The 22,688-nt window shown below is 37.5% G+C and overlaps 1 protein-coding gene across 1 annotated transcript; it reads left to right on the forward strand.

Annotated features, from left to right (window-relative positions):
* The first annotated feature begins 448 nt into the window (after positions 1-448).
* LOC107832209 (transcription factor MYB20) lies at positions 449-3,414 on the forward strand. The gene is made up of 3 exons (XM_016660024.2): positions 449-713; positions 1,397-1,526; positions 2,544-3,414. The coding sequence occupies exons 1-3, from the start codon at positions 581-583 to the stop codon at positions 3,121-3,123; spliced, it is 843 nt and encodes a 280-aa protein (XP_016515510.1). The 5' UTR covers positions 449-580; the 3' UTR covers positions 3,124-3,414.
* Positions 3,415-22,688: the final 19,274 nt, after the last annotated feature.

Genomic DNA, 22,688 nt, shown 5'->3' on the forward strand with positions numbered 1-22,688 from the left:
AAGAGAGGAAAGGAGATGTTGAAGTGGCGCTTTCAGAAGGTAACAATGTCACGCGCCGGAACGCGCTGCATGAGTAGAGCAACAATGTGGAGAAACTCAAAATTTTCTTCTTAAAAACAAATCAATAAATCTATAAATAAGTTATGAAAAAAAAAGACTTAGGTTAATGTACTAATTATGTAAAAAATATTTTCACAATCAAATCACTTATAAGAAAAATATAAATAATTATTATAATAAGCATTACTAATTGGTAACCTAATAAATGTATTAGTATGATAATTAATTTATACTACTAATATCTATATTGTAAGGGAATATTATGTAAATCCAAAAGAAAAATTAGTTAATGGCAGTGTGTTTTCTTTTGGGTTGGGGGTGGGGAGTTGAGGGGTGGGGTAGATTTTGATTTATATATATGTATGTAGTCTTTGGTGCTTGTCTTAATAGACTTATTCTATAGGGTCTCTTCTTTCATTTCTGCAACTCTTTTCTCCTCCTACAATTTTCTCTCAAATCAATTTTCATAAACAATAAAATCTTGCTAAAACTATTGGTTAGTATTGTTTTGTAGAAGAATATGGGGAGAAAACCTTGTTGTGACAAAGATGGAGTAAAGAAAGGTCCATGGTCAGCTGAAGAAGACAAGAAGCTTATTAACTTCATTCTTATTAATGGCCAATGCTGCTGGAGATCTCTCCCTAAAGTTGCAGGTCTCTCTCATTTTTCCTAAATTTGTTACTCTGTTTGACATGGTTTCGTGTGTCGAAGGGTGACCAGTTGAACACCTTCTTTATAAAATTATATGGCCGTATACAGATCATATAAAACAAAGAATCTTGAACACCCTTCTTAGGGGTCGTTTTGGTACAATAGTGGGATATCCCATGGGAATAGTTATCCCACCTTTTACGTGAGATAATTAATCCTATCATTTTTTAGTGTATAAGTTGTCTTGAGATTAGATAATGTCATAATGTTCCAAACCAAATATGGGTTAAAATTAATCTCAAATTCTATCTCAAAATTATTATCCTTATCCCATGTAACAAACGATCCGCTTCCTCCCTTGAACAAGGGAGGGTGTAAAAAAGGTGTAGGGGTTGTACCTTTTAATAAGCTAATTGAAAAATGAAAAGGGAGTGGTTTAATTTGAATGATTGTACCAACCCCATTGGTCCAATTCTAAAAAAGAAATCCAAAGGTGGGGGTGATTTTGTTAATTAAAAATTGGATTTTCTTTTATAAATATAAATGAAAATGACAGACAATAAATTTATTTTCTTGATAGTAGAAGTATTCACCAGATAGTTTAGAATTACAATGATTCTTGGAATCTTGTTTTTCTTTTTAAAATTTCATCATTAATAATGTTGAGATGACTTATTTGGTGCAGGGCTGCTGAGATGTGGAAAGAGCTGTAGATTGAGATGGACAAACTATCTAAGACCAGATTTGAAGAGGGGACTTCTATCTGAATATGAAGAGAAGATGGTTATTGATCTTCATTCTCAGCTTGGCAACAGGTAATTAAAACCATTCATCTTTTGAAAAAACCATGCAATAATTTCTTTCTATTCATAGCTAATTATCATCTATGATTCCACCTTTAGACTTGTGATATATATTTGGATTCAACCATAGGTTCGCATGGTGACGAAACTAGAAAATTCAATAAAGGTGGTCAAAATGTCAGCAGGCTATACATGGGTGTTCAAAGTCTATTTTTTAATCAATAATAAGGAGTAATATTTTATCTTATACACAATATAAATTTTTGGCAAAAGTGTTCAATTAACAACCCTTGACCACACATAACTTCACCCCTGAGTTTGGAGGTTTGGCATAATCTAACTTTAACGTGTCTAATTCTATATATATGTGTGTGAACGGAAAGTATAAATAGACTTACATATATTTTTTCTGAATCTTTTTAATCTAATTTTTATTGCGTTTAAATTCTGAATTTGTGTGTATATGTTATGTGAAGCTCATTTAAAGCAACATCAACAAAGAAAAGGCGTGACTTAAAATGATGTCTAGAGTGGCAGACAACAACTTCAACTCAATTTTAGGCACCCATTCTCCACTGTGTACCTTTCAACTGTCATTATTTACAATCAATTTTCTTTTCCGCTATTCAATACACTTTTTACACAAGTGGGAAATAAGTTATCGTAATATTGAACTTCAAAAATTCGTTTTCCTTTTCTCGGATAATGATTAATGATTAATACATTAATATTAGAAAAGCAGGTCTGAATAGAACGAACCATATATAATATATTGAAAAGAATTTGTATATCTGCCATAATTTATTTTTGAGATTATGACATAGTTGATTGATGTTATTTCATGTGTAGAGTATTTCTCCTTTTATCCTATTGATTTAAGTAATATATATTGACAAGCTTTTATGGTATCAATATATTTTATTATATGATTGCAGATTGCTTATTATTTTACTACGTAATCAGTTAATATTTATTATAAATTTTATAAATACTTTGTAAGTGATATGATCGTGTAAATATTTTCCTTAGGTGGTCTAAGATTGCTTCTCATTTACCGGGACGAACTGATAATGAAATCAAGAATCATTGGAATACACATATCAAGAAGAAGCTGAAGAAAATGGGGATTGATCCAATCACTCACCAGTCAATTACTGTTGACCAACCAAACATAGAACCACCAACAAAAAATCAACCAATTATTCAACAAGAAAAACAAATTACAATGCCAATTTCCCCTGCTCATGTTGTCCCAGAAATAATAGATATTCTTGATCACAACAAGGAGATGGTTGAAACTCCTATACTATCAACAATCACAGAGATCAAATTAGAAGACGACGACAACAACAACAAGAAGAATACGGGGACAAGCTTCTGTACCGACGAAGTCCCCGTAATTAAACCACATGAAATTTTATTCCATTCTGAATCAACCACTTCAACATCCTCATCATCTTCTTCTCCATCATCCATTATTCTTGAAGATATGCAGTTTGATTTCAATTGGGCAGATGATTTCAGCAGAACATTGGATTATTTACTTAATGATGATATTGACATGAATAATGTCATTTCCCAAGATTGGTCAAAGGTGTTGGAAGTTTGAGCAACTTTGGCTGTGATTAATTTTCAAAGGGGAGCTAAATTAAGCTTTGTTCTTTTGATTGGCAAGTCAACCTTTTTTTTCTTTTTGTTGTATATAGAAGTTTAGATGGTAGTTGTTACTAAAGTAAATGGACAATAAAATTTAAAAACAGATACTATATCTAAGGGGACAAAAACACAAAAGCCCCATTAAATATTTATGCTTTTTTTTTTTTTTTGGTTACAAAATGTTCAATGGCAGATCAGAATGAACTTGCCAGTACATTATGGATGAATATTATTTTATACAAAAGTGTCCACCTCTTTTCTTAACTTCATTTTGAATGTTTTATTTTTATTGACTTTATATCAATTACGTACCCTGCAATGTTACAAGACGGCTATTGTATCACGAATGTTGTGACAGAGTGTTAAATATTTTTTCATTCTTAATAAGAGGTCTCGAGTTTGAATTTTTTGGTAGAAGTGTCCCCCTCCTCCTCCTCCCTTAAAGAGAAATTTTTCGACGTGAATCAGAATTAGTCGGGCTCCAGTGTAGGTACCACACACTAATTTGGGAAACCAAAAAATACTGGTTAAAACAAAAAACAAGACGGCTTGTGTCAACCTCTCTGCTCATCTGAGTTTTACTCTGCTTAGTCTATTGATTATATTTCAAATTCATTTAACTCGTAATTTAACTGGGCAGATAGTATGTTACATTAAATATTATTACAGCCATAATATGTTTGCATTAAATATTATTTTTGATACATATATATATATATAATTAATCTTAAAATTTATCCTTGAGAAGTATATTAATATAAAGATAAAACAATATGTAGGAAGGATTAAAAATAACCCTACCTAACTGATAAAGACGTGCAGTTACTCTATGAACTCTCTCTCAAGCGTCAAATAATAATTTAAGTTCATATACAAAAAGTTGATAATTTATATATGAATTAAGAAAGTCAAATAATTAATCATCAACTTTGCCTACTAATCTATGAATTAGTCGCAAGTTCGAAGTGGAAATCACAACCTTCCCCACCCTCCAAGCACAAAACTAAAATAGATAATTTAAAAAGTGTAAAAGATGCCAGACTTTGTATTAGAAAATTAATCATTGACTAACGCAAAATTAAAAGAGCAGAAGTAATCTTTGTGCACAATTAATGGGCTAATTTTTCAAGTTAGATGGAAATATAAATTGTTACTAAAAATTAACATAAATATTACTGTATACATGTTTCATATATCATTAAAGGTTATTCTGGTGTATGATAATTTACGAAATAAAAATTGCTCCAAGACTTGGTGGATAGCTAAAAAATAAGAATCAGAAGTCTTGGATTCGAACCCTAAAAATAAAAATATCTTGGTATAAAGCATTTCCCCTTTAGTTAATTTTACGCGACACAAATTCAAATTAATAGAGCTTGAATGAATATTAGATATTGGGTGGGAATCCAAAAAAAAGCCACATATATGACGCAATCTATTTAATAATGTATACGAATACCTTCTTGAATAAAGAATAAAGTATTTCTTTCATCACCGTTCTTAAAAAAAGTATTTTCATCGTATCTTGAAGCATAAATTAACTACGTTTAATATTTTGTAACATAATTTCAGCACCAACTTATTTATTCTGGTCCTTGAACAAAATTCATAATCATTTTCCTAAAGAGCGAAAAAAAGGTTTCATGTTTATAGCATCTCTTTAATTTCCCACTTAAATGGGTCAACCCGAACCCGTTGACTTTTGGCCTGTGGATCCTTAACCGGGCCGGTTCGGTTCACTTTCTTATAGGGACAGGTCCGGATTTGACCCATTAATCAAAACCTCTTGGCCTGACACGGACCCGTACCCCGTAACCCGGGCCTTAATAGGTCAAATCCAATTTAAGTCAAAAAACTAATAAATGATAAATTTTTATACATATATACGAACTTGAAATTACTACATGTTCTTGAAACCAATTAGAATAAAAATGAAAGAAAAATCATACTTTATTAACATTAAAATTTGAGAAACATATGAAATTCGACTATTTCTATAACTAATAGTCTGATACATAAGAAAAATGATGTTCTAATATACTCTAATTCTATACTTTTACAACTCTTAAAACTCTAATATACTCTATATTTTTTAAAACAATTCTTATCGAGCTGGTTCGGGCGGGTTGACCCATGGGTTAGCTACCGGTTCATGTCCGGTCCTATTCAGTGGGTCAAAATATTATAGTCTGGCCTAGGCCCCTTTAATTAATGAGTTGGTCCGGTTAGGGTTTCATGGGTCATGGACCGATTAAAGGGTCAATTTTAATTTAATGGGTTATGTGGGCCGGTTCGTGGGTCGACCCGGCCCATTTGACAGGTCTATTTTCCACCATGTATCCGGTGCTCACATTGGGGTCTCGATTAATTTGAACTCATTCTGAGTAAAGCCCATTAAAAGGGGCAAGCACTTACACGGATTTTTTCATTCTTAGAGCTCGAACGCAAGACCTCTAATTGAGGAAATCATATACTTCCCACCACTAACAATGTTGAACAACATGTAGCTTCATTTTCCTACAACGTGGCCTAATATTTTTTTAGACAAAAAATCTTCTTAATTTTCATAGGAAATTCTTGGCTGGTTGGTATTTTCTAATTTGATTTTTAGATTGCTTCATTTAAGAAATCAAGCAATTAGATAACCTAACCATATCTTCCAAGTTCCAACTAAGAAGATGGTGTCATGGTGTGATACTACAAATTCAAAGATGTTGAAAATATATTATTCCAAATAACTGACCCTTCGTGTGTTTGTCCAGTTCTATTTTTCTAAAAATCTTTTGTTAGGATATAACTGTCAAAATATAAAATAAGACAGAACGTGGGAGTTATTAAATGAATCAAATCATCCTAGTTGTTAGAAAATAAATAAATAAAACATAATGTGACAACTAAGTCAATAATGAAGAGTTTCCAATAAGAAAAAGATTATTTTTTCACCGAAATGATGAACTAATTAAAGTAAATTATTGCTTACTAGTTTAGAATTAAGAATTATAGTGCCTTAGTGAAGAGGATTTCAAAGATTACTTTTGTTTTTGTATAAAATAAAGACTTACGCTAACAGCAACAGTGACATGGGTCCAATTGAGTTTCAACATCTTGAAATTAAGTTTCGTCATTTGAATTTTTTGGTAAGATAATTAGGTAGATGCATAAGTATAACTTATAAGTCAATTTCAGGTCTATTTAGTTGAAATGTTGTGGTTTTCATTCTACTTATACATATGTTTTCTATTTTACTTCTCTTGGGCTAAACTACCGTAATGACACTCTTAACATGGTATGATATTGTCCGTTTTGGGCCAAACTTGTACGGTTTTCCCCAAAAGGCCTCATATCATAGATCCTTACACCTTATATGTAGGCTCCTAATCTTTTCAGCTATTAATGTGAGACTTTGCTCGCACACCTTCGAGATTCACTGTGTGCCACCCACATTGACCGAAGCCCGCAACTAACTTCCTCTTGTATGCGCACCGGCCCCGCACCATCACTTTGCTATCTCCATACTCATCCCGCCGAACTTGGGCTGTAATATCAATTGTTGGGCTAAACTAGCTCAATGACACTCTTAACATGGTGTGATATGGTGTGATATTGTCCGATTTGCCAAGCCCGCATATTTTTTCCCAAAGGTCTCACACCATTAAGAGATCCCTACACTTTATATATAGGCTCCAAATCTTTTTAGCTACCAACAGTGGCGGAGCCAGGATTTTCATTAAGGGGAGTCAAAATATAAATAGATAAATTCACCAATAAGTCAAGGGATGTCAATATATAGTATATATACATATTTTAAAAAACATTACCGAGCTAAACAGTATAATTTTTCTACGAAGGGGTGTCGCCACTAGCTACCAATGTGGGACTTTGTTCTCACACCCAATAACTGCATATGTTGATGAGTTCTTAGCAAGATCACCAAGGGATATGAGGATAGTTGGGATCCCTTCAATCTTCGCGTTGTACACTTTAGTGAGCGTACCCAATGCAAATCTAAATTAGTCGAACCAGTAGATTGTAAATTGAGTGATATTCTTGATTGTAAAGATGCATATTGCTTAAAGGTGAAGTTCAATTTCTTTTTATTTTCCATTGAGTATTTGGTATTTATATTTGAGTTCGATTAAATTTGAATTCGCACATAAAATTCCATAAAAGTTCTACCAGAATCAACCCTTTGTTCCTTTCAAACCGGTATTTTTTCTAAATAAAAAAGGATCACATGGTTATCTCAAGGAATTAGTGGCAATCCATAATGAAATTAAAAAAACAAATCAATTATTAGTTTAAGCAACATTCATTTTCGTCTTACTCTTGTCACACCTCCTTTATCCCGAGGGATAGGGGAGTTTTTTTAATTTAAGTGACATTAATCAAAATGAGATTATTTATTTAATTCAGAGTCTCCACTTGGAATATTTATGGTGTTCCAAGTCACCGGTTTATTTTAAATCTCAAATCGAAGAAATTTGACTCTGTTTAAAGTCTGCGAAAACCAGAAGACCGGGTAAGAAATTCTGTTAACCCGGGAGAAGGTGTTAGGCATTCCCGAATTTCGTGGCTTTAATCATACCTGGCTTAATTACGTGTCTTAGAACCTATGTGCATTTTCCTTTTATTGCTTTTAATTATGGCGTTTATGGATTTATCTTTGAAACGGATCATGTGTGTGTAGATCCGCTTTATTTTGGGGCACTCAAGTTATGTCACGCATACGTGTACACAATTAATCACGCTTTATTAATTATTAAGATTGTTTTGGCCAAAGTCGCGCGAACGCGTACCTTGATTTTTATTTTGAAAATCATAATTATATTACGCGAACGTATACATGATCACGATAATAGATTAAATGCGTGCCTAAAGCAATCTAACGTATGTTCACAAATTGTTCAACATTTAGCTAATTCCAGAGTAGTGATTAAGTAGGAGAGTCTAATTTTATTCCTAGGGAAAGAAATTATGCTCACATGGAATTGTCTTATACCAATTAACAATGTTTGCTTTAAAGAACCTATGGGTCATTAAAGGCTCTTGAGGTGGGCCATAACGTTTGGGGCCAGCCCACAACTCATGCTTGAGTCCACATGAACTCTGGGGGGCCTGGAATTTCAGGATAAACGACCCTCTAAATGCAATCATTCATGACCTTTTGCAAATGTAGGGACGGTAAGGGAGCAATCGAATAATAGCAGCATTATAATTCAAAAGTTCAATTTCATACGCCTCAGATATCAATCAATCTAAGAGTATCGTTGTCTTAAAATACAAAACAAAAATTAAACATATAACAAAAGACCAAACTTCAAATATGTTGGAGTTATATAAAACGAGATAATGAAAAGAAAAATTAGTACATCACTGTGACTATTCCTATCAAATACAACCTTAACCACTGAAGAAAAATATGAAGACAACCCTGTTATGATTTTCAGATTCTTAACGCTTGGACCCTATCAACCCTCAAACTCGACCAACTGGTGATCAAATTTGAAGACTGATAAACTTTAACTCAACAAATGCTTCTTTAAACATGGTTGATGAACTGGACAAACCAAACTAAATTCCAAATCAGGGAAAGAACAAATTATATTTCAATGCAACTTATTTAACCATGCTTAAGTAGTGACCGAACCAAATAGTGGATTAACAAGAAAAAGAAGTTGATTTGCCATAACTGTTTTTACTACTTAATTTTCCAACATGTATATGAATTCACCACACTAGCTATTTCGACCTAAACTAACATTTACAGTCATGAAGGAACATCCCAGCATATACATCAACCAACAAACCAAGAGAGTTTTAAGAACATAATCCCAACATCAATTACATGGCTTGAAGTAAGATAATATACCTTAAAATGCAGTAATGTAGCTCATAACTCATAGTCATATTCAAACAGTAATTAAACAACACATAGTTTAACAAACAACAAACAATAGCCACAAACTCAAACTTGACAGAGTAAACAAAACACTTTCGTAATTCAAGCAAGAACTGAAGTTTACATTATTTGATCAAGGGTAATACCTCAGTAGCAGCAAGAAGCAAAGGAACAGAAAATAAGTCTCTGAACTTGAGAAAAGAGTAATAGTGAGAAACAAAGCAGCAACAGAAAACCAACCATAAACAAAGAAACAACAGCAGATGAAGCTAAAGAAAACCCAACTTCAAGAGCCCCAGAAAGTTTTCCTACTCCGAGATGAAGATGAATGGAATGTAATTTTAAAAATGTAGTCAATTTTTGTGTAAAACAGTCTCCAAATGAAAAAAGTGGTGAATTTTCAGAGTGTTTTTTCTCTTGTGTCCGAAAATTCTGTCTGAGAATGTGAGGAAGAGTCCCTTTTTATAGAATGCATGAGGAGTCTCGTATGAGGGAGAGAGAGTGTGAGAATATTCTGCCAACTCCCTAAAAATCATGGAATTGGCATCTTTTTGTAACAGAAAGATGGACATCTGTCCCTTTCTACAGTTTTTCCTCATTTTCCAAACTATTCTTTTAGGTTAAAAACCTAAAATTTCCACATATTCCCTGCTAATTACAACTCTACAACACAATTGCCTGGGCTGTTTAATCAACCGGCCCAAACCCCTTTTTGTTGGAACCCCCGTCAAACAGGCCCAAACTATAATCGGCCAATTCAGACCCAACAAACATGAAGGAGGTAAGATACAATCTACTACCGGCTCAAACAACTCTAAGTGTGTAATTTAAACTTAAATAATCATGAGATCAATTCCTAAACTAATAAACACAAGATAAAAATAATGATAAAAAGAAAGAAAGCTTATTTAATCCTGATTGACATAAACATGTAATATTAAACTCAAAAATTACTTAGCTAAATAATTAATTAGAAAATATGAAAGAAAAGACTACCAACACTAAAAATGGGAAAATTCGGGCACGTGAACGTTCTGACCGGTTAGGGGTAAGTCGATCGGATTCCGGCGACTTCGAAGTGAACTAAAACTTACATTAATCAATTGTTCTTTACAAGAGCAATTGATCAATGTCAGTTTCAAGTCACGACAATGAAGAAATCAGAAGGAAATGAAGCTAGGTTTTCTGGCCACTTTTAGATCTAAAATTCGGGAATTTTGGGTGTTTCTTTGGAGAAATTAAACAGAGATATGAGATGAGGGGAAGGTAGTAGTTGTATGGTGAAGTTTTGGGCGTGTTTGGAGGTCATTTGGTAGTGCTAGAATGGTGACCACCGGTGGAGGTTTGTGGGAGTTTGGGGGCAGTTAGGGTTAGGGGTTTGAGAGATGAAGGGAATGGGGGGAACTTTTGGGGTTGGGGGGGGGGGGGAGGAGGGGTTGATATATATAATGGAAATGGGAGTTCAGTTCCCAACCGTTAGATGGGGTAAAATGAACGGATGAGATGGGGTGTGACAAAACGACGTCGTTTGGGTTTTAAGTGAGGGCTGGAACGGACTGGGCTTGGGACGAGTTGGGTTTAAAGGAAAATCAGGCCAACGAAAAGGTTTTGGCCCAATTCGGAAACAAACACAGCCTTTTATTTATTTATTCTTTTTGCATTTTTAAATCCTAACAACATTAATTAAAAACCTAAGTTGGGTTCTAAAACAATATAATTTGTGGAATTGAATTAATTATCTATTTCTAACATTAAAATAATTAATTAACTTAAAATTAATGAAAAGAAAATACTAATCTTAAAACTAAAAACTAAATTTGTAAAACAACCATTTTTGTGGTTTTTTTTTAATAATGTAATTAACTCACGTAATTAAATCCTAAATGCAATTAAGACCTAAAATGTTATGCAATGAATATTTTAAATATTTTTTTTTTGTATTTTCCTATGATTTTTAAAAATATCAAACATGCAAGCAACAATTAACAAAAAATTTATAAAAATTCTATAAAAATTAAAATCTATTTTCGTGGATTTTGTAGGAGTATTTTTAGACAGGCAAAAATCACGTGCTCACAGCTGCCCCTCTTTGCCCGAAAACATGAAGAGTTTTTGGGCAAAGATAAAGTGAGCAAATACGAGTAATTTTTGCCCGTTTGGATACTCCATGGGAAGTGTTTTGAAAACGTTTTGACCGTACCATGCTTCAGAGGTTGCCTACTTATCCCTGGCTATAAAGGAATCAGGTCAGTATAGTTCTGAAAACTTTGGTAGCTAGGACTACCGAGATATTGTGATTTCACTGTTGTTGTTGTTGTTAGTGCTTGCTGAACTCCTTATTACACCAAAATCAAAATGAAAAGAAACTAAACAAGTCTATCAGCTATGAGTTGCAAGATTCATATCTATAAGTCTTCTAAAACTTGATCTTGAGTCTTCTGTAGTCCTGTTGTGCATCTCGAACTGTTGACTCGCATTCTTGAGGCGAGCTTATGCTACTTCTAGCTTGGATTGAAAAACTGGAGGTCAACCCTATTCTTCAAGAAGGATCCTTCTGCCTCTGACTTGAATTTGAAATGAATTCTGAAATGAATACCCTCGTTCTCCAGGTGGGCGCATGCTACTGACTTGAACTTGAACTAACTCTGAAAAGAATTCCCTCGTGCTCCAGGTGGGCGTCTGCCACTGACTTAAAACTTGAAATGAATTCCCTCATTCTCCAGGTGGGCGCCTGATGCTGGCTTAAAACTTGAAATGAATTCCCTCATTTTCCAGGTGGGCGCCTGCCAATGATTTGAAAATTACAATAAATTCCCTCATTCTCCAGGTGGGCGCCTGCCATTGACTTAAAACTTAAAATGAATTCCCTTGTTCTCCAGGTGGGCACCTGATGCTTGCTTAAAAATTGAAATAAATTCCCTCGTTCTCCAGGTGGGCGCCTGGTGCTAACTTAAAACTTAAAATAAATTCTCTCGTTCTCCAGATGGGCTCCTGCTGCTGACTTAAAACTGAAAATAAATTTTCTCGTTCTACAGGTGGGCGCCTGATGATGGCTTAAAACTTGAAATGAATTCCCTCGTTCTCCAGGTGGGCGCCTGCTGCTGACTTAGAACTGAAAATAAATTTTCTTGTTCTCCTGGTGGGCGCCTGTTGCTGGCTTAAAACTTGAAACTAATTCCCTCATTTTCCAGGTGGGCGCCTGCCCCTGACTTAAAACTTGAAATGAATTCTCTCATTTTCTAGGTGGGCGCCTACCAATGACTTAAAAATTATAATAAATTCCCTCATTCTCCAGGTGGGTGCATGATGCTGACTTAACACTTGAAATGAATTCCCCCGTTCTCCTGGTGGGCGTCTGATGCTTACTTAAAACTAAAATGAATTCCTTCGTTCTCCAGGTGGGCGCCTGCATTCACGACAACACAAACAAAACAGAGAAAATTTTCTGTCCCAGTTTGTCCCCGGAACATTCATGAGTGTTAGTTGGATCCCATTATCAGGAGGGTCCTGAAAAACCTGAAAGTAAATCCCATTATCCAGGAGAATCTTGAATACTTTAAACTGAACTTATCTGGAACATGCTTTCCTCATGGAGGATTCCTGGCAAAGCAAACAAGATTTCTTGCCTCTGCTTAAAATAAAGAAAATTTTGTCAGTTTGAAAATGCGGCGGTTAGTTTGTGGCATCCTTGCTGAAGATGTGTGCTTCTTCCACTACCCCGCTTCACTCTGATTATCTGCTTCGAGCTACAAAGAATTGTTTGACCTTTTGATCGGACCTCGGCCACAAAAAACCTTTGAATGACTTGAATCCCTTACACTCAACTCGTCGTATGGCACTTTTATTCTAACAATTGTTGAACCTTTGCATTTCCTATAAATTCACGGATCACTTGATCACTTGAACTTCAATTACCACCACATTGCTCATTCTAAATTATGTCACTTGTGATGTTCCTGGCTGAATTTCGCTTGGTACAATTAAAAGGCTACTAATGGACTTTAAAGTCCTTTCTTGCTTGCTTAAACAAAGACTGATTTGATAGAGACTTAGAAAAAGACCCAAAAGAAACAAAGCGAACTGACTTCGAGAATTAGGAATAAAAAGGAAAATTTTGAACAGAGATGACTATTTGAAGAAGAGTGGAAAAACATGTATTTCGGATTGATCAGCCTAATCCATCCAACTAATCACATTTCAGCTCATGCCATGTCTTCATACTTAAAAACCGGGGTTTCCATAATTTAATTTCTCTGTAAAGTCATGAACCTCATTCGGCTTGTAATACCCTGAGGGGTTTTCACCAGCAATCCTCTCTCATTTGCTCCTTTCTCAACTTGCAGCTGCCTTACAGTGCCCGTAAGGATTTTCACCAACAAGACTCTCTCATTTTTGAATTTTCTCTTGACTCACCATCGCCCTACGGTGCCCGTGAAGGTTTTCACCAATAAGACTCTCATTTTTATTCATTTTTCCTTGTGCCCATGAACAAAGGTGCTACCCATGATGTAAATCATACCTCCATCTCACTTGACTTGGCATCCTCAAAGTTGATCAGAAAGTCTTTCTTTGGACAATAGTGTAGGTTTTGGATAGGGTTAGAAAGAAAGGGTGGCATGAAGGCTCAAAATAATTTAAGATGAAGGGGTTCAAAATTACAAATTTTAGAATCAGATCATTTTACAAAACTAAAACTTTTTCCCTAGTTTCTTCGAATCTGGGAATTTTGGATTTTTATTTTGATGGGACCGAGCCGTAAGGCTTCATACGTATCCTTAAAAGGATTCAGGTCGAACGTAGTTCAAATTAGTAAAAGTTGTTTTGTTTTTGTTACTTTGCTTTTCTTTTTCTCCTTTCTTTTCTCTTTTCTTTATTTTGCTTTTCTCTTTTTCTTCTTCTTATTTTCTTTTTCTTTCCTTTTTCTTTTCTATTTCTAACTCTACTTCTGATTCCAAAAGAGGGGTATGAAAGAAAATAAATAAGGCTGAAAAAAGGGTAACAAATGATAAAAGTGTTTGGGGTAGCAGAATAAAATGCCTTCATCATTCCAACTTTGAACATACCTAGTACAAAATTCGATTGAAGATAAGAAAAGAAGTCATACATAATATGTCTTGACTGCATCAGAATTGATAGCCATATCCACACATTTGCCTTCTATGTCTGTTAAATACAAAGCACCATTGGGCAACACCTTTGTCACAATGAACGGCCCTTGCCAGTTTGGGGCGAACTTGCCTTTAGCTCCATCCTGATGTGGAAGGATGCGTTTCAATACCAGCTGGCCCACTTCATATTTCCGGGGACACACCTTCTTGTTGTATGCTCTTGCTATTCTTTTCTGATACAATTGACCATGACATACTGCTGCCAATCTTTTTTCATCAATCAAACTCAACTGCTCTAGTCGAGTTTTGACCCATTCATCATCATCAATTTCAGCTTCAGCAACGATCCGAAGGGATGGAATCTCAACTTTCGCAGGTATAACTACCTCAGTTCCATATACCAGCAAATAAGGAGTTGCACCTACTGAAGTGCGAACAGTAGTGCGTTAACCCAGTAAAGCAAAAGGTAACTTTTCATGCCATTGCCTGGAACCTTGCACCATCTTACGAAGTATCTTCTTTACGTTCTTGTTAGCAGCCTCAATAGCTCTGTTTGCCCTAGGATGATATGGAGTGGAGTTTCGATGCATAATCTTGAACTGTTGACATACCTCTTTCATCAAATGACTGTTGAGCTTAGTAGCATTGTCTGTGATGATTACCTTGGGAATTCCAAACCGGGAGATGATAATTGAATGAACAAAATCTACCACCGCCTTCTTGGTCACGGACTTGAAAGTTACAGCTTCGACCCACTTGGTAAAGTAATCAATGACCACCAAAATAAACCTATGCGCCCATTTGACGTTGCCGGCTCAATTGGTCCAATGACATCCATGCCCCAGGCGACAAAGGTCCAAGGTGAAAACATTGTGTGCAACTCAGATGGCGGGGAATAAACCAAATCATCGTGCACCTGGCATTGATGACATTTGCGAACAAAGCTGATATAATCTCGTTCCATGGTGAGCCAATAATAACCTGCTCGAAGAATCTTCTTTGGCAAGACATAACCACTCATATGTGGCCCACAAACTCCGGCATGCACTTTGGCTATGATAGTCGAAGCTTGTTTAGCATCTATGCACCTTAGCAGTCCCAGATCTGGAGTCCTCTTGTACAAGATTCCTCTGCTCAAGAAAAATCCACTAGCCAGACGTCAAATGGTTCTCTTTTGATCACCTGTGGCATGTACCGGATATACCCCCGACTTGATGTATTCTTTGACATCATGGAACCAAGGTTCACCATCAATTTCCTCTTCAACCACATTACAATAAGCGTGTTGATCACGGACTTGGATATGCAGAGGGTCGACATAAGTCTTATCCGGATGGTGTAAAATTGATGCTAGAGTAGCCAAAGCGTCGACAATCTCATTATGAATCCTGGGAATTTGCCTGAATTCTACCGACCTGAATCATTGACAAAGATCATGCAGACACTATCAATACGGTATGAGCTTCAAATCCCGAGTCTTCCATTCTCCCTGAATCTGGTGAACCAGCAAATCTAAATCTCCCAAAACCAATATTTTCTGAACTCCCATGTCTATAGCTAGTCTCAAACCCAGAATGCATGCCTCGTACTCAGCCATGTTGTTGGTGCAATAAAATTAAAGCTGAGCTGTTACGGGGTAGTGATGCCTTGTTTCTAAAATGAGTACAGCCCCTGTTCCGACGCCTTTTATGTTAGCAGCTCTATCAAAGAAGAGTTTCCAACCAGGCTTTTCCTCATGGTCAACCACGTCAACATATATTACCTCTTCATCAGGAAAATAAGTCCTCAATGGTTCATACTCTTCATCCACCGGATTCTCGGCCAAGGCTTGGGCTTTCATCACGGTTTGGGTCATACAGATGATGTCAAATTCTGTGAGTAAGTCTTCCTGTGGGAATAGGCTTCTGAAATATATACTTTAGAGGATCCATGCGAGAAATGAGGTAAGTAGTATAGGACGACAGATAATGCTTCAACTTTTGTGCTACCCATGTCAGGGCGCAACACATCCTTTCAAGAAGAGTATACTTAACCTCAAAAGGAGTGAACTTTTTGCTGAGATAATAAATGGCTTGCTCTTTCTTTCCTGTGATGTCGTGTTGACCCAATACACAACCAAAAGAATTATCCAGGACTGTCAGATAGAGAATCAAAGGTCTCCCAAGATTTGGTGGGACCAGCACATGTGGGTTTGGCATGTACCTCTTGATCTTATTAAATGCTTCCTGACACTCGTTAGTCCACTTAACCACAGCATTCTTCTTCAACAACCTAAAAATGGGCTCACAAGTCATTGTGAGTTGAGCAATAAACTTGCTGATGTAGTTTAACCTCCCGAGCAGGCTCATCACCTCAGTTTTATTCTTTGGCGGTGGTAATTCTTGGATGGCCTTGATCTTTGACGGGTCCAACTCAATACCGCATCGACTGACTATGAATCCCAACAGTTTCCCAGACGGGACACCAAATGCACATTTCGTGAGATTGAGCTTGAGGTTGTACCTGCGGAGCCTTTGGAAAAACTTTCTCAAATCCCCAACATGGTCGGACTGCTTCTTTGACTTTATGATCACATCATCTACATAAACCTCAATTTTCTTGTGTATCATGTCATGAAATATGGTAGTCATTGCCCTCATGTAAGTTGCCCCATCATTCTTCAAACCGAATGGCATTATCTAGTAGCAATATGTCCTTCATGGCGTGATGAATGTTGTCTTTTATGCGTCTTCTTCATCCATCAGGATCTGATGATATCCCGCATAGCAATCCACAAAAGACCCTATCTCGTGCTTGGCATAATTGTCAATCAGAATGTGGATGTTTGGCAATGGAAAGTTATCCTTTGGACTTGACTTGTTGAGATCACGATAATCAACACATACCCTGGTCTTACCATCCTTCTTTGGTACTGGCACAACATTAGCTAACCAAGTGGGATATCGAGTGACCCGAATGACCTTTGCGTCAAGCTGCATTGTTATTTCTTATTTGATCTTCATACTCATGTCAGTCTTGAACTTCCTTAACTTTTGCTTGACTGGAGGGAATGCTGGATCAGTTGGCAATTTATGAACTATCAAATCAGTGCTCAAACCCGGTATGTCGCCATACGACCATGCAAAAACATCTTTATATTCAAAAAGTGCTTTGATTATTTCTTCCTTGATTTGCGGTTCCAGATGCACACTTATCTTGGTTTCCCTGATATTATCTTGATCTCCTAAATTGATTACTTCAGTTTCATTCAGATTAGGCTTGGGTTTTTCTTCAAAGTGATTTAGTTCTCTACTGATTTCCTGAAATGTTATTTCTTCATCATATTCTGTTTCATCATCACACTCTACTTCTTGGATTGTTATTTCAGAATTAGATTGTCTTTTAAGATTTGGTTGAAAATTCCTCATGCATGTCATGTCATTGAAACCAGCATAAAAAGAACTATACAGAAAAAAAAGAAACAAAAACAAAAATAAAACGCTATCAGGAATAATGGAAAATGGGAAATTGTATTTCATTGAAAAAATAAAAGGATAGAAGGGTTTGTACATCAAAACAAGCAAAAATAAAAATCTGGATTATAACCCTGGAATAACCTAGATGACAGAAAGGAAAATAAAGCAAACTACCAAAACTCCTTCCGGGTGGGGAGAGGAGTAGCTTTCCAATTGCTAAGCTTCACATTTGGCCCAACAAGCTGCACATCGGCATTACTGGAAACTTCCCCGATTTCTACCATATTAACCTCATCAAATAGACTCTGAAACCTCTTGATCAGCTCTTTATCAAAGTCGACCATAGGTTTTGGGATCGCTGATATTGGGCGTTTTGTGACCCCTAGCTTGACAAAAGACTAGGAGATATGTGGAACAGGCTTAGGAAGTGACCATGCCTTCCTTTTCAAATTTTTAGCCCTTTTCACGTCCTTCCCTGTGAGTGTGAATCCCAAACCAAACGTACCGAAACTTTCACGTGGACACACCGGATGCGCAATATCCTGTAGGGATGAACCCATACCTTTGCCCGGCACAAAACCATTCTTCAACATTTCATTTGCTACCATAACGGACTCGGAGGGTAGTTTCGGACCTGGAATGCATTCTCCCTCAGGAATCTTCTCGACAGACACTGTTTCGAACGTTTGGTAAACCCAAGGCCCTTGATCATCTTCAACTTCAATAAATAGAACAGTTGTGTCATTGTAAGCAGATAAGTTCTCATCACCGTGCACAATTATTTCCTGCCTGTCCCATTCAAACTTTACCATTTGATGCAGAGAAGACGGGATTGCCTTGGCAGTATATATCCAGGGCCTTCCCAATAGCAAGTTGTAGGAGACAGCCACATCTAGCACTTGGAACTCCATAGTGAACTCAACTGGCCCTATTGACAATTCGAGCATTATATCACCGACAGAATCTTTCCCTCCTCCATCAAAGCCTCGAACACATACATTGTTCATATGGATCCTTTCAGTGCCGATCTTCAACTTTTGCAAAGTGGACAGAGGGAGAATATTGGCACTAGAACCGTTATCAACCAGTACCCTTGAGACAGCAGAATTCTCGCACTTCACTATGAGATAAAGAGCTCAGTTGTGTTCTGTACCCTCCATAGGAAGTTCATCATCTGAGAAAGTGATCCTGTTTGCTTCGAAAATCTTGTTAGAAATCTTTTCCAAGTGGTTCACTGTGATCTTATCAGGAACATGGGCCTCATTCAAAATCTTCATCAGGGCTTTGCGGTGTTCATTTGAATGTATCAACAAAGACAAAAGAGAGATCTGAGCTGGCGTTTTCCTTAACTGCTCCACTATGGAATAGTCTTTCATTTTCATCTTTTTCAAGAACTCTTCAGCCTCTTCTTCGGTGACCGGCTTCTTTACTGGGATGTGGCCATCCTTGAATGGCTTGCCTTTCCTCAGTTCCTCTAGGGTAAAACATCTCCCAAAATGAGTCAGCCCTCCGGTTTCATTGACTTCTTCCTCTACTTCTTTCCTTTTATATGTCACTATCACCTGTTTGTAATTCCACGGGATGGACGGGACGGCCTTTATGTTAATCATTGTTAACTGGGTCACTGGATTAATAATAACAGGGGTAATACGAGCCCCTTCCACGATTATACAGGCTTGGTATATTTCCCTGGCACGAACACTTTTTATTTTTCCTGGTTCGCTTCAACATCAATCGGATGCCCTTTCACAACCAATACAGATGGCTTTACGTTGAGCGGGCTTAGCTTCTCCGACACCCCTTCACCTGTCAAAGGCAATTCTTTTCCAGAATCTGGAGCTTTAACTGGATTACTTTCACTAGCTCGGATCATCATGACAGACTTGGAAGAATTCTTGGGCTCCCCATCCTTATGAACTATCTCAATCATATGTGTCTCTGCATGGGCCGGCAAAGGATTTTGGTTGTTGTTTGGTGCCTTCGGGCTTTGGACCACAATTTGATTTGTATCACTGAGCTCTTGGATCGCCCTCTTTAAATGCCAACATTTCTATGTGTCGTGACCTGGGGCATCAGAACAATATGGGCATCTGAGGGAACAATAAAGGTTCCTTGGAGGTGGATTTGGTATCTTTGGCTTAATCGGCCTCAAAACGTCCAACTGCCTCAACCTTTGAAACAAACTGGTATATGACTCTCCAAGAGGGGTGAAGGTTTCTTTCCGCTGCTGCCTCTCTTTTCTATAATTCGACCTTGGTCAAAAGCTTGGACCAGTTAGGTTTCAGTATGGTTGTGGGGGTGGATAAGGATTTTGTGGAGTTGGAGCATGCCATTGCGGCTAAGGAGGAGGTTGCGCATATGATTGTGCGTGGTGAACATGGTATTGGGGTGGTCTGAGTGAATATTGAGGGTCTTGTAGTGGGAGATAATGTTGGGATGGATTATATGGAGCTTGGGTGTTGGCTTGATGTTGGGGTCGAGGTTGGGTGTACTGGTGAGGCGAACCCGCTGGGCCACGCCATGATCCAGAGACAAACATAGCGACATCATCTTTCTTCTTTTTGCCTAACAGGCTTCCGGGTGCCGCTTTGAATTGCCTATGTGGTTGCTTTAATGGTAGAGTAACTCATGATCTTGCTTGACTTGAGTCCTTCTTTCATCATTCCTCCCATATTTACCACATCGTTGAAGGACTTACCTATGGCTGAGATCAAATGGCCAAAGTAAGTAGGCTCTAGGGCTTGAAAAAAGTACTCGACCATCTCATCTTCTTCCATTGGAGAATTGACCCGTGCTGCTTGTTCTCTCCATCTGAAACCATATTCCCTAAAGCTCTCACTGGGATTCTTCTCTACCTTGGTCAAAGATAGGCGATCCGGGATAATGTCTATATTATACTGAAAGTGCCAAGCAAAGGCCTGAGCCAAGTCGTCCCATATGTACCACCTGCTAGCGTCTTGGCGGGTGTACCATTCCAAAGCCTCCCCACTCAGACTCTGACTGAAATATGCCATTAATAATTCATCTTTCCCACCAGCGCCTCTCATCTTGCTGCAAAATCCTCTCAAATGGGCCACGGGATCTCCATGTCCATCGTACAGGTCAAACTTGGGCATCTTGAATCCAACAGGCAGTTGGACATCAAGGAATAAGCATAAATCCTTGTAAGCCACACTTACTTGGCTTCCTATCCCTTGCATGTTCTTCAAAGATTGCTCTAAACTCTTCACTATCCTGAATATCTCATCCTGCTCCACGTTCCGGGATAGTTTCTCAGTTTCAACAGGAGGTTCAAAGTGAGGGTTGTAGGGATAAGGATCTGTGAGTTTAAAACTTGGTTCTGGAGCATAATATTGGGTATCTGGAGCTTGGAACGCAGGTTCACTAGAAAATTGGTAGAGGGTAGCTTGCGGAGGAGCTACGAAAACAGGAGCAGATGTCGGGGTAGAGTATGCGGTTGTTTTGGCTGGTGGAGCGTGGAAAGTTTGGACGAGGCGCCGGGGTAGTGGTGGTAAGGGGTAAAGCCCGGTGCATGCTTAGGGGAAATATCAACGATAATGGGATCCTGGGCTTGTGACAGTGGTGGGATGAAAGCGGAATTTTTTGTGTAGTTAGCGGGGAATGAAGGTGGAGGATGCCCCCTGATCCATGCTTGATATATTTCTGCCATTTGATGCTTCAACCTGTGGACCTCTTCTTTTAGTCCAGATTCGGATTCTACCATCTCCCTCGGTGGGTCAACAACTCCCGTATTTATTTCTTTGTTGGCCATGACTTCCTTGCACTTTGATCTGGTGTTATAGGGTTGACTTGCCAGGATGCCAACAAACTAACCACCTAAATAGAACCTTTATTAACAATGCACACACAATAACTTGGTCAATTTTGAAGCACTTAACATATAGGGAATCGCATATTGGGGATGTGATGCACCTGAGCAGTTAAATATTTCTAAATGCTTTGCGACGGCTTATGTGTTTCATCCCGGCTCTTTTCCCAAATTCAAATCCTGATTTTCTTTTCTTCTCTACTTTTCTTGTGTTTCGCTCTTTTAGTTCTCACTCTCTCTTTTTTCCTTTTGTTTGGCCCCTCTTTTCTTTCTTCCCTCCTTTTTTCTTTTCCTCTCTTTTCTTCTTCTTCTTCTTTTTTTTCTTCTCTATTCTTTTATTTTAAGACTATGATCGAATCCTATGGGGATTGCCTATGTATCATGATGTCGCATGAATCAGATCATTACGTAGTTCAAGGATATAAATACGAAATGAAAGAAAATCTTTTGGGTTTTCAATACTTCATTAATAAAGTCACATCATCTTTTTTTTTGTTTTCTATTAAAGGACTTAAAAGTACTGACGACTACAAAAGAAAACATACAGACTCAAAATAAACAGCTTTGAACAAAACTCTAGAAAGCAGTAAAGTACAGACTCTAAAAACTAGAAAGTCAAAAGTACATGAGAGCCTCCACTGGTACTCTGGGAGCCTGCGGGACATCACCTAGTCTTTGCGCGGGCCTTCGCGCAATGTCTTCTTGAAGACGGTCTAAGTCATCCATTACCTGGTGGACGAAGGTCATCATAGAAGCGAAAAACATAGACCTAGTCATATATTCACACTCGTGACATTTCATCACGACATAGTCAGCTATCTCATTAATCCTGGTTCTGATAACTCCTTTTTCTTGAAGCAAACGCCCAATTTGCTATGCCCGGGCTTCCAACACTTGTGTGCTGGTATTGTTTTGGTCTTGTAGCTATTGCACGCTTTCTTCTAGTCGGCCAATTAGTGCACAGCAATGCTCTTTTTCTGTCTTAAAATCTTTGGTTTGCTGGATCATTTCATTCCCAAGGGCAAACAGCTTTTCCTTTAGAACTGTTATTTCTTTGCCATATTTTTGTCTCAAATAGTGGGCTTGTCCTTCTGCTCCTTTGGCCAACTTTGCTTGAGCATTTAGCAAATCCTTTTCGGCCTTTATCAAGTCAGTTGCATAGTCGTGTAACTTCATTCTTAAGTTACTGATGATTTTTTCATCTCTTTCGCTCCTTACAGGAGTTTC

Source organism: Nicotiana tabacum, chromosome 23, assembly GCF_000715075.1.
Source record: "Nicotiana tabacum cultivar K326 chromosome 23, ASM71507v2, whole genome shotgun sequence".
In the NCBI taxonomy this organism is placed as follows: Eukaryota; Viridiplantae; Streptophyta; class Magnoliopsida; order Solanales; family Solanaceae; genus Nicotiana; species Nicotiana tabacum.

Bases quoted from the DNA above. Each gene is read 5' to 3' on its own strand.
- LOC107832209 (XM_016660024.2), top strand. From the start codon at position 581: ATGGGGAGAAAACCTTGTTGTGACAAAGATGGAGTAAAGAAAGGTCCA. The intron at 714-1,396 runs GTCTCTCTCATT...TATTTGGTGCAG, and splicing joins ATCTCTCCCTAAAGTTGCAG to GGCTGCTGAGATGTGGAAAG. The intron at 1,527-2,543 runs GTAATTAAAACC...TATTTTCCTTAG, and splicing joins CATTCTCAGCTTGGCAACAG to GTGGTCTAAGATTGCTTCTC.